General features: G+C 39.0%; 1 protein-coding gene across 1 annotated transcript in view; it reads right to left on the bottom strand.

Annotated features, from left to right (window-relative positions):
- Positions 1 to 13658, bottom strand: part of LOC109639547 (protein phosphatase 1 regulatory subunit 37) — a 67603-nt gene that overhangs the window by 51677 nt on the left and 2268 nt on the right. The window contains exon 4 of the mRNA XM_069535698.1: positions 3102 to 3147. Within this exon, the coding sequence (XP_069391799.1) occupies positions 3102 to 3147 (46 nt within the window). The remainder of the gene's footprint in view (positions 1 to 3101; positions 3148 to 13658) is intronic.

Raw genomic sequence — 13658 nt, 5'->3', positions numbered from 1 at the left:
GAGTGGCTGTGTAAGTTGGCATACTTGGCCTGACATTTTCAGCTACTTAAATGGCCTCAGTCTATCCCTCCAAGGAAAAGCAGGTACCATATTTCACGTCCACTGAAAGATAGAGGCATGATAAGGAAGCCCAAGCTATGGGAAAGAAGAGTGGTCCAGAAAAACTACAAGACGTTTGACAATCTGCGAGAGTTTCTCAAGGTCTGCACCTGCAGACCCTGAGGATGCAGCTTGGGGGATATTTCCCTGCACTCAGTGAGCAGAATAGCTGGATCCACAACTCTGATCTTCTCACAGATGCACCTGACACATTTCAGGATGCATGTGTACTCAGAATATAGATATGTCTACGAAGGCATTGATGTTTCTCATACCTATTGCCACAACTTAACTGTGTGAGACTGGATTTTCAACATGTGTGGCTTTAAAGACAAAGTACAGGAATAGACTGGATGTTGGGCCTGATCTCCGCCTGAAGCTGACGTCCATTCAGCCGGACATCAAAACATCCCCTCTAATTAGATGAGTTACAGGTGACACAATGTAACTTAACGCGATGTGTGATTCAATATCCATTATATCCAGACAAACTACTTGAGGTCTCAGACTGGAGGAAATCCAGTGTTAATGTCAGTTAATGGACATGTGAGAGTTTTTTTGGGGGGGGGGCTTAAATACCTCAAGTATATTTGGTTAGGCCGCAAATGTGTTTTTCTTCTTCCTGATATTATATATATATAATATACAATTATTCTGGCTGGGAAATAAATAATGTGTATGGAAATAGTTAATTCTAGTCTTGTGTGGGGATCAAATGTGATTAAAGGTGTGAGTGGGGCGCACACATTTTTTAGTTTTCAAATTGGGCTGCGGCAGTCTTAAGTTTGGGATGGCGGCAATAGTTTAGAGGTCTATAATTGTATTCTAAGAGTTTGAACCACAACACTGGTCAATAATTGTGGTGATTTGCAATTAAAAATAGTTAATATTCACTCTGAATGTAACTTTTCACATGTTTATATGTTATTATTGAAACATCTTGCTCAATGGCATTTACTGTTGAACATGTAATGAGCTCAAATATAGTAAGAAACATAATGTTAAAACAAGTTCTTTAAAAAAAACGTTTTATCCAGTTTTTAAAAGTATGAACTCAAGAATCTCAAAAATCTACAGTATGGTATGGTCAGTAAGATACAGTATGAACAGTGTAATAGCATTGTCAGCTCTTGTATTTGTAATGTAAAAAATAGTTAATAGTTCATGTTATTTTTAATCATATTTGGACAACAGGACCCTTTTCATTTTCAGTCAGGTGTTAGGTGACTAAAACATTTTGGCCTCCTCTTAGAGAAGGAAAAACTTTAGACTAAGAATGTGTATTCTATAGTCAAAATTCAGTAAACTGTTTTCAAATAACATTTCATCCAACTGGTTTTAACAAGTAAGAAGTAAATAAATAAATAGAAATAAATAAATCCTCTTCTTCTTATGTTCAGTTCTGTCAGGACTGTGTGTGTTGAATGTATTCTCTCATTTTTATATTAGATTGTACATTGATTTAAGATCAATAGTTTATAATACGTTGTACTATTTAAAATCCATTTTCATAATTGTCCATACTTTTAAAATATTACAATGTTATTGTACACACATCTATTTCCTTTCCTGAGCTCTCATCCATTTTTGGATCAAAGGTTTCTTTGGAAAGTTTGTCCTCATCGGATTCGACACGGATAAGCCACTGAGACAAAACTTTTAGTGAAATTGGGCTACAAACTTCTTTTCTTAACTATAGCATATGGATTTGAACTGCATTTCATATTTTAATGATTAATTTGGTTTTGAGGCCAACATTTCAATTTAGTTTAGAGTCAGGACTTGGGTTTAGATTTTGTATTTTTTTATTCAGAATTAGGGTTTGTACTTATGCTAGGATTACGTTGAGTTTAATGTGAGGAGTGAAACCAATTTTGGTTTAAGATTTATGTTTGAACTGGGTTAGGTGAAATTTAATTGAAGAGCTCCCATTAGATTTAGTTAAGGATTAAGATTTGGGTGTGGATTAAGATTTTAACCATAGATTAGTTGTATTAGTGATATACTGATATGTGATATGTTATCATAATGGACACATAAAGTTGTATTCAGGGTCAGGATTTAAGGAGGGATTTGTTTTATTGTAATGAAATCAATAATGGTCCAAAATAAAGCTCAACCACATTCTTTGTTTTCAAGGGTTTATTCGATTAGATATTGCTATCCACAAGCTAATGGTCAAATCACATTTTATATGATGGGAAGAAACCATCCTGAGTGCAGGATGAGTCATCAAAATACTAACGGTTTTACAGGAAGAGAATTTCTGATGATAGTATCCACAATATGTACTGGATGTAACATATTTAACAAGAGGTATGAGAACACTTTACACAGAGACACAGTGTTAGCACTTCTAATGTTGTGTATTTAAATGTGTAATATTTGATCAAGGTTTAGTTTATCTCAACGTGAGTGCTATAATTGATATTAGTTTAGGATTAGGGGATTTAGATTGTTGTTAAGATTTTTGAATTGGAGTTTAAGTCAAATTTTAACTATTATCTTCATCTTAAAATTGGTGCTACAACCAATTCAGGAGTAGGATACAGATATGGGATTTAATTTAGTTCAGTTACATGCAAGAACAGTTTGGGTTTAAGTATACGAGTGATACAAGATTTAGGTTTAGTTAAGCGTATGATCAAAGTCAGTCTAGCATAAGATTGTATTCAGGAGTTGGATTTGAACAAAGATTAGCTTTTGTTTTATGTGGGGTCGTGCTGGATTTGAATTCTGTCTTGAATTTGAGCTATAGGATTAGGTTTATTTATTTACATTTATTTTGGATTTATTTGTGGGTTAATAAAGTATTATCAAAGCAGAGTAAAGTAATGGCTAATTAATAATGAATAAATTATTGAGATATTTTGGTCTGTTATTACATTTTGTTCTAAGTACACTTCTGAAAGATGAGAAACATAACAAAAGAATTCAGTGTTTCATGTCACATAAAGTCCTCAATCATATTTAATAATGATGGAGCGAGGCATTCAGCTTACCTTTGAGATCCAGACATTTCACACTGCCACCTACACATACACCCTGCTGAGAGAGAGACAGGGAGAGGGGTATGAGCAGGAGGTGTGAGTGAAAGGCGTGAACACACATGCGCGCGCGCACACACACACACACACACACACACACACAGATTTGGCAACAACAGTGCATCATCCACACTCATGGTCTCTTTCTGCACGGCCTCTCCATCCATGCCACACTGAAGTGGTTTGATCAGGGAGGCTTATTGGACACCAAAGCATGAATTATAAATTTCACACAGTTTACCGCCGCCGTTGATGGTGACATGGCGTCCTAATTAACCAGTGTATAATAATTAGAAACAGCTGGTCATCAGTTGATGTGTTCATTTGCCAGAGCCACTGTTCTACATACATCTAATTTGACTGCATCAATCACTGGAGGTGGCAGATTTGTGCATATGGTGGAAAACACTGATTTGTTGTAGTTTTTTTTACAGACAAGCAGTAGAGAGCAAGGGCTTTTTAACATATAGAGATTTATAGATAGTGAGATTCTGTAACTGGGATAATTGTGACTGGGTTTTAGCTAAAATATATTAAGCTGATAAACTTTGGCTTTTTATTAAAAAAAGCAGGCTCCATCTCTGACACAAAGAAGACTCCTCTTGAATGTCATTGTCTCCATGTACAAATAAAATAATGTATTAGAAATATTCCTTTTTATCGATGACATATCAATAAAAGGTAGAGGTCAACAACTGATAAACCTCAAATGATTTCTAATTAGAGATTCAATTTTTAAACTAAAGTTGTGTGAGGAAGCTTTAGAGGAAGCTTCAGCTGGGGAATGCTTCAGTCAATGCCTCGGCAACCTAAACTTATCTATACTTTAAGTGTGAGTTACTACGGTGAATGATGGGTCTGATGTCAACACATTTGCTGTTTTTGTCCATTGGTTTAATGTGGGAGGGCTCAGTTGCAAAAATGTTACATGCATACACCTAAGCATCAGTCAGGATCTAGCAACATTTGAATAAATGCATATAATGTCAGACTCTACATACCATTTTTTATTCCCCCTAAATTTACCTTTTGCTTATTTTTTTTCAAATGGTGTTTTCCACTTCTGCTTCAGGTGCTGGAAGTGTGTCAGTGACACACTGGCATTCTAACCGCCTCTCCTACACTGACTCATCTTGGCTGGCTCGCTGAATTGCCGCCTTCATATTTCCGAGCTGCACCTTGCTTCCTCTGTCGTTGCTAAATATGATTCATTGTTCAGAGGGACACGGGTAGTACAAAAGAATTTGGAAGGATTTCCTTGCTCGGCTCTAGTGCTGCAGAGAGCGGAGCAAGGCGGGAGAGAAAAGGACAGCGGCCATAATGTGCTCCCGTTGAAAGAATGACAGATCAACGGGAAGTAAATTGCACTGTGTATGTATAAAAGAGGCTGGTGTGTAATTGGTAGAGGTTGTTGAATTTCCCCAATATTTAGGACACACACACACACACACACACACACACACACATAGATAGATTGTCTATCTCATTTGTGTTTGCTTAAATTTTCAATTTAATTAAATAAAAACAAACTAAAATTCAATATCCTTTATATTCTGCAAATCTCCTTACATTTTTTTATCCTTTATTTTTCATTAAATTCATCTACTGCATCACCTTTAGACAATAAAACCTCCAGCTAGAGTGAGGACATTGGTCGGTCATAACTTGGTTGATTAAACTTTGTGACTTTGTTTGCATTTTGGTCATCTCTGATTTTTTTGTCTGTCAAAGCAACAACTATAAAAGGAAAAAGAAATGAGAGTGTGTGTCCGGCTGCTGACTGCTTGTGGGACTGGTTTGTTTGTGGCACAGAGCCAATGAACGATGCTCAGTAAGAATGTGGAAGCAACTGGCTTGCTACCCATATGATTTTTTCACACACACACACACAGACACACACACGTAGAAAAAGAAACACACGCAGCACTTTGTCCTCACAAGAAATACTACAGTGGCAGCTGTTTTTCATCTTAATGAATTTCTGAACTTGTTCATTCCCTCTCCGCTCGCTACTGCCTCGTGGTGAAAGACGGAAACTGAAGGCGCCGGCTGCCAAATCAATTGATGTGTCAGGAGGGAGGGAGGACAAAACGGAGTGTTAAAAAGAAAAGCATTCCCTCTCACTCTCTCTCTCTCTCTCTCTCTCTCTCTCTCTCTCTCTCCGAGACACATGCAGGCAGTAGGAAGAGACAGAGAGAAAGGGATCTGGTTTCCAAACTTGACTTCCACAGAAGTCATCTCTGGTGCATTCACTATTCTTCACTCAGCCGTCCACAGCTGCTCTGCCTCTCCCGCTGGCTTTGTATTAAAAACTCTTTGAGGCACAATTTCTCTCCTTATCCTATTTAATTAATTGACAAAATATGAATGTACATAAATACACACACACACACACACACACACACAAACACATATAAATTTAGTGTGTGTGTATATATATATATATATATATATATGTATGTATATATATATGTGTGTGTGTGAAGGTGTAGGGTAGCAATGCATATATTTTCAGCATGCACTTTCATTTTCGAAGATGTTATGGGTTAAAATTCACACCCACATTTTCCTTTCAGCATCTTTTCTACAATAAAGGATAAATTATTTAAAATAACACAACCTTTTATCTAACACCCTTAGAAGGCAGCAAATTAAAAATGTAAATTGGGAGTTAATTAATATGCAAATATATTCATTCGCTCTTAACAATTAGCAATTAAAGCTGCAGTGTGAAAGAGCAGAGACAAAATTTGTAACATAATTTATCATTTAAAAAGAGAGATCTTAAAACATACATAAAATATTAATTTACTTTCACAGTATTTGCAACTGTCACTGATTTTGTTCTTCCGCATTGCTTTTGAAATACATAATAGCGGGCATTTAGCAACTTAATTAATGTCACTTTGTGTAAAATACACTGTCTCCTTAAATTATTCATTTAAAAAATAATGTACACATTTGTGTGTGTGCGCATGTGTGAAGAGCCTCAGCTAGTCATGTCAGATCTGTGTGTTTGGAGCGTAGGAGAAAAAGAACACAGAGAGATGGGTGACAGTGCTGGTTTAGAATTTGATACAGATTGTGTAAAGAAAACATTTACAATAATATTTATCAAAATGATCATTGAAACATTACCATCTTAATTAACCCCCACTTCTGATTGTGTGTGATGACTTAATTTCACATTTTCACATTTCCTCACTGTGCTGTTTGATGGTGGATGCCTATGTTGAGGGATTCTGGGAGTCTCACATTGACAGAGCATTTTCACTGGCACAAACATTTAATTTGGTCACTCCATTTCAGTCTTTCAAATAATCATATACACTAAAAGGATTATAGCAAAGACCACAAATATATAGGCTGACGCCAGGGCATATTATGAGTAACCAAGCAACACAAGTCATATGCAAAGGAACTCAGTTTCTATAATTTCTGTATTTTTGGACCAAATATAGGACAGGAAGCTTACAAAAACATGTGAAGTAATCAAATCACATGAAACATATTCAAGTGTTAATCACTTGTAATGCATTATTTAAATGTGAACATGTACATTTATATTTACCTCTGCACCTCTGCTGCAGGGATATTCTATAATTTTAGAATTTTTTAAAAAGGTCCCCAAGGTGAACACACACACTGTTCCCAAGTAATTAACAAACTTCAAGAAGTGATGTAAACTTGTCCACAACCCCCAAATTCCAAGACACAATATTGAGGACTATGACCACCACAAAACCTGACACAGTAAAGAGGGGACAATCAACAAACATTTTAAAATTAAAATGGGAACATTATTCACATAATTATATAATTATGATGTAAAGATGCTTTCTCTGTTTGATGTATGATGAGGAAATGTGATAATACTGGTCAGAGAGCCTCCAGTGTGAACCGTCACCGAGCCCAAGTCTGTAATATTATCCTACTTACTAAAGCACTCATATTACTTGTGCGGCCACCCGACCATGCAAATTCAATTCAGCCTAATAGAGCATCACACTTGCCTTTCACTTTAACTGCTCCTGCTTCAATTCAATTAGAGGCAGAGAATGTAAAATAGACTACAAGGTTTTATCCTTTTTCAGTTATGCATGCTGTTTCCCAAACAGCATTTAAGCAAGATTCTATAAAACTACAATGGAGTCGGAGTGTTTTGAATCAAGCATTCATGGCTACTATAGTGTATGTGTGTGTGTGTGTGTGTGTGTGTGTGTGTGTGTGTATTGGTGGCCGTCTCAATGACAGGCGGCACTGTGTCAGCATCAGGTCCTTGGTGATCCTCATTGCGACCCATCCTCCCTGCTTCTCTATTTTTTTTCATGTGATCTTCACAGCTGCCACTGTACACCATTTCAAATGCACCACTAAGCGCCCCGTTACACGTCTCGGCCTGTAATGAGAGGAGCGACATATGTCCAGTCCCTCCGCTGTTTCCTGATAAGCCCTCACATTCAGACATGTAGGAACACACCTCCTCCTCCTCCTCCTTGCTCTGCTTTTATTTTGCATGCAAAACCTGCTAACAACCACCAAGGAAAATAATGTGGCACTTACTTAGCGACATTTACCTCGCTGCTGACTATTCCACACACAGAGGGTGGTGGTGTGGGGGATGCAATAACAATCAGCATGCATTTAATTTAAAAGAAAAAAGTGTTCCCTTTACAATTACACAAGCAGGGACAGATATAGCTTTCTCTCTCTGTAGAAGTGTGTGTGTGTGTGTGCGTGTGTGTGTGTGTGTGTGTACGTCTTTGTGTGCATGTGTGTGTAAGGAGACAGTTGTGCCAGCAGACTTCTGCAGTGCAACATTAATGCTAATCAAAAGAGCTGAGAAAGCAGCGGTGGTCTGTAAAAACCCATTTTCTCTTGTCTTTTCATTTCAGGAGGGATTCTCTTTTTTCTCGCCCTCCTCCCCCCTCCTCCTTGGAGGGATTTATCCCGGGGAAATAATATTTTTAGGATATGAATCTGACCGCATGAATTTAAGAATGGTGCATTGTCATGTAAGGCCATTTTTCCTTAGCTGTAGGATAAATAATGAAAGTTAAGTTGTGGTAATTGATTTCTCTTCAGTCCACTCAACTGAATAATCTGCAAGGGAAACAAGCACTAAGCTGTTCATTAGAAGATTTGCCAACATGCAACTAATTCCAAGCTTATTCTCCAAACATCATGGACGAATACAATTTCAGAGTCAAACCTTGCTTGATTTAGAATCCCTTTGTGTTTGGAGGATTGGAAAATTCTTCACTTGAAGCTGAGAAACAAATTTTTGTTTTATCTGTAAACTGCAAGTCAATAAATAAACCTCAGGACATTAGAATGATGACTGAGCCAGTCTGTATATTCAACTCCACACAAAATGATTCTTGCGATCATAATTAATACAGCATAAATAGTTCACCTGGATTTGTGGAGCAGATGAGTACACTATACAGAGGAAATATGGAAGTTGAATCTGAGTTGGGCAGAAAAAAGTTGACAAATGTTTTCAATATTTCTATGCTAAAAATATTTACCAAAAATGAAGAGAAGTTTGCTTAAACAATGTACTAATAGATTACAAACAAAAAGAAAATAATATTTAAATACTATATAATGTTTTGCTCACATGATGATAAATCCAGCACATCAGCTGCCCCACGTGCGGTGGAAATACACTGGACCATGTTTACTCTCCTTTTCGCTATGGATACAAAGCCCTCCCCCGCCCCCCCTTTGGCAAGTCGGACCACGTATCTCTTCTCCTGCTCCCCGTTTACCGGCAGAGACTGAAAAGAGACCGACCTGTGACACGGACAGTCCAGCGCTGGACCGAGCAGTCAGACTCTGCTCTCCAACACTGCTTCAGGACCACGGAGTGGTGTGTGTTTGAGGAGGAGGACATAAACACACACACAGACGCGGCCATTTGCTACATCAGCAAATGCATCGATGACGTCGTGCCGCGGATTACTGTACGAACATTCCCAAATCAGAAGCCCTGGATAAATGGCGAGGTCCGAGCCAAACTCAAAGCTCGGGCTGTCACGCACAGCGCCGGTGATTTGGATGAATACAGGAACTCCAGGTATGCGCTCCGGAGAGCTATTAGCAGTGCTAAAAGACATTATAAGAACAAAGTGGAGTCTGACTACAAGGGCTCCAACACTAGAAACATGTGGTCTGGACTAAAAACTATAACAGACTATAAAAGAGCAACAAGTGCTGCAGAGAAGTGTGTGCATCTCTCCCAGATGAACTGAACATATTTTATGCACGCTTTGAGAGACCCCCGGCTGTCGAGGTACAGAAGGCTCAGGATCCCTGCCCCTGACCCCTGGTTCTAACCAGTGCAGATGTGTGCAGATCCCTAAAAAAGATCAACACACATAGGGCTCCTGGGCCTGACGGCATCCCTGGCCGTGCTCTCAAGGTGTGTGCAGTTCAGCTGGCAGAGGTGTTCACAGACATCTTCAACAAGTCACTGCTCCTGTCTATAGTCCCCACTTGTCTCAAAGAGTCCACCATCATTCCTGTACCTAAAAAGACAAAAACCAACTGCCTCAACGACTAACGCCCAGTTGCACTCACCCCCATCATCATGAAGTGCTTTGAGCGGTTAGTCAAACAGTTCATCACCTCCTCCCTCCCCAACTCACTGGACCCCCTGCAGTTTGCTTACAGGGAGAACAGGTCCACAGCCGACGCCATCACCCTCACCCTCCACACTGCCCTCTCCCACCTGGACCAGAGGAACACGTATGTGAGGATGCTGTTCATTGACTACAGTTCAGCATTGAACACTATTGTGCCCTCCAAGCTCGTCATCAAGCTCAGGGACCTCAGGCTCAACAGCGCCCTCTGTGATTGGATCCTGAACTTCCTGACGGGCAGACGCCAGGCAGTGCGGATGGGGAACATCACATCCTCCAGCCGGACCCTCAACACCGGAGCCCCCCAGGGTTGCGTGCTCAGCCCTCTCCTCTACTCCCTGTTCACGCATGACTGCGTGGCCACATACAGCTCCAACACCATCATCAAGTTTGCTGACGACACCACCATCATCGGCCTGATCACAGATGGCGACGAGACGGCCTACAGAGAGGAGGTCAGAGCCCTGACATCTTGGTGCCAGGACAACAACCTCCATCTCAACGTCAGCAAAACCAAGGAGATGATTGTGGATTACAGGAAGAAGCAGAGAGACGGACCATCACCATCGACGGGACTCCTGTGGAGAGAGTCAGCAGCTTCAGGTTCCTCAGGGTTCACATCACTGAGGACCTGACATGGACCTGACATGGACCCCCACACCAGAGTCATCACAAAGACAGCTCGTCAGCGGCTCTTCTTCCTCCGCAGGCTGTAGAGGTTCAACATGGACTCCAGGATACTCTGCAACTTCTACAGATGCACCATCAAGAGTATCCTGACCGGATGCATCACGGCCTGGTACGGCAGATGCACCGCCCTCAACCGTAAGACTCTACAGAGGGTGGTGAAAACTGCTCAGCACATCACCAGGACGGAGTTACCATCCATGGAGGACCTCTACACCCAGCGTTGTAGGAAGAAGGCTTACAGGATACTGAAAGACCCCCATCAACCCAGCAACAAACTGTTCTCTCTGCTGCCATCTGGCAGACGGTACCGCAGCATCCGGACCAAGACCACCAGACTCAGGGACAGTTTTATCCCACAGGCTGTAAGACTGCTGAACTCCTGAGCTCTGGGAAAGTCACTACATCTGTTTAAAACAACATGTTTATTTACACATTATATTATTCATAAGCAAAATCGATATTTATTTATTTAGTTTACAATAATTTTAATTCTTTCATTATCATTTCTATTCATCATATTTCCAACCAATTTAAAAATATAATGAGTGCAATAATCCATATCTGTCCATACCTCCCCATAGCTGCTGCTAAATCCTGACATGTATATATTTCATTTTAGCACCTTATAATGTTTTATTATTTTATTATAATGTTTTATTTTATTTTTTTGCACCTTATAATGTTTAATTTTTTGCACTAGTACTGACATTTGTACTTATTGTTTCATTTGCACTAGTGTAAGTTATTTGTATTTTTAGTTACTCTTATTTTATGACACTTGCATGTTGAGTTGCTTGAGGTGCCTGGGATTTAAGATTGTCATTGCCAACATGTACGCTGTATCTGTTGTGCAGATGACAAATAAAACCTTTGAAACCTTTGAAATCCAGTCCATGTTATAATCTCTGTTTCCTGACATTTACTTTTATTTTATCATAGCAGAGTATGCTGTTTGGTTTTAACATGGTTGATTTTATTAAATCATAATTGAAATAATAATTGATCAATCAAATGCGAAATGCCCCTTCTTCCCAAGGGAAGTTGACAATATGACATTAGCTCCTAATGTGTTTCACAGTCATTCCTCAATCTGATTATAAATCCCTGCAGTTAAACTCTTCCTTGGTGCCGAAGCAGTTGTGTCGACTCTCAGCTTGATCATCCCAATTACCTTTATAATCACAGAGTGAAACAAACAGAAACACACAGACTTCACAGTTTGCACAGTGAAATCAGTAAAGGTTTAAGCATAGTAGCCTCAGACCCCGCTGGCTCCAGCCTATTATTGTTTACCACTATGAAAATGTCACCAACAGCAATACTGCTTTATCCACTAACAACATTTCAAAGGAATGCAAAGGGGCCCAAGCGTGCAATAAAAAAAGCTTTAAATAGTCTTCAGTACTGGTCCTCAGGGGAATTGCCCCTTGCCTGAAAATACCTAATTTAATAAATTTGCTCTTTAGGCATTCATCTTTTCGTTTTGCCTCGTCTTATTATGAATTCATTCAGATGAAGCCCTTTTGGTCTAAATATTGCCCCTCTTAGCTAATGTTTAACCATACATATTTTACTCTTTCAGGAGGACCACCTACATTCGTTTCCAATGCAACTGGGTTCATTAGCACCTCAGAGATAATACGCTGGCTGTATGCTTAATGTAAGCACTGCTAAGTCTCTAATTTTCCACAAATAATTCCCCTTGATCTCAAGTTAAATTTATGCAGAGGGGTGGGGGTTGGTATTAAGCAGCATGCTTTAACATGGTGGTCCAAGTAAAGTAAGTATGTACATAAAATGAATTATAAATGGCAGACTGTGTTTGGCTAAGAGAGAATAAGTGAGTGTATTTTATTGGCGAGGGTAAGTGGCAGAAAAATGTATGTATGTAAGTGCTATGGTCATGTGTTTGTAACCCTAATACAAAATAAGCAATCAATGGACAAGTTCTCACTGTACTGCCGTGCAAAGATTTAGTTTCAAGACACAGTCGATCATTTGTTCGAATTCTATTGAAGCAAATTGGAAAGCTGACCACAAACAATTTTCCATTGGAGTAGATGTGAGGAGTAGAAACTATTATGAAACATACTATAACTATGTTCTTATGTTCTATGTTCTAGAGGTTTTGATGGAATGAAATCTGGGAATGCTGGAGGCTAATAAAGGACTGGTGGATAACAATGAGACAGGTCTTTAAAGAAAATTACTACAATGACTCTAACCCTTATTGTGAAACACATATCAAGTATTGATTGTTGTTGATGCTGTTTATGTTAGATTTTTCTATTTAGGCTGCGGCCTATCTACTGACAATACGAAATACTCCCCAAAATAATAAAACAATATGAATAATTTGTATCAATCGAATCAAACTATTAAGTACACTGATATTAAATCAAAGACAGTCAGTTACTAAACTGAAAATCCTGTAACAAACAATACATGTGCCATTGCACCCCAGGTGCCAACACAGTAGTCTTTTTGCAATGATTGATGAGACTGATTTTTTCCATGCAGTGCTGTTGTCACTTTGAATGTTATTTGTAGTGAAGATTGTGTTAGTGCTCTGCAGAAATAAGCCTGATGGAAGCTGATGGTTCTAATTATGCAGGGCATTTTAATATGTCTGTACATACTGTGCCTACATATATAGTATTGGTGGCCAGTGTTTATTGTGTATGTGTCAGCAAGCTTCTACTGGTACTGGGCATGAAAATGCTTTTTCAAGTCAAAATAAAAGAGTTTGCTGTCTGACTCAGTGTACGCTGACATAATGCAGGGGGTGAGTGTTTCATTTGTCTTGGTCTTGCACCAGCTTATAGAGTTGATATTGATCCTTTCTGGAGTACTATAATATCATTGCATGGTACAGGTATTTTCTGAGCAGAATTGCTGATGTTGCACTGAGGACCGGGGTCGTATACTTTTTAAAACAATATTTCAATTTGCTGGAGCAGTTTCCCTCTTTGTTGGAGTTTAAACCTTCAGATTGAGGATTTTTTTGGTCTGGCACTTTAGTCTGGCACTGCAGGACCTTTTTTAAACATGTTTGATTTTATTGGAGCCAAATACAGAATGTGCCTGTTGTTGTGGCACCTAAGAGATGAGTCAAGAGAAAGGAAAGAAGATGCACAATTTTTAAAATAATTTGTAATTTGAAACAGACCAGACT

The sequence above is a fragment of the Paralichthys olivaceus genome, chromosome 12, assembly GCF_024713975.1.
Source record: "Paralichthys olivaceus isolate ysfri-2021 chromosome 12, ASM2471397v2, whole genome shotgun sequence".
NCBI classification, from domain to species: domain Eukaryota; kingdom Metazoa; phylum Chordata; class Actinopteri; order Pleuronectiformes; family Paralichthyidae; genus Paralichthys; species Paralichthys olivaceus.
This window is presented reverse-complemented; position numbering and strand designations above follow the sequence as displayed.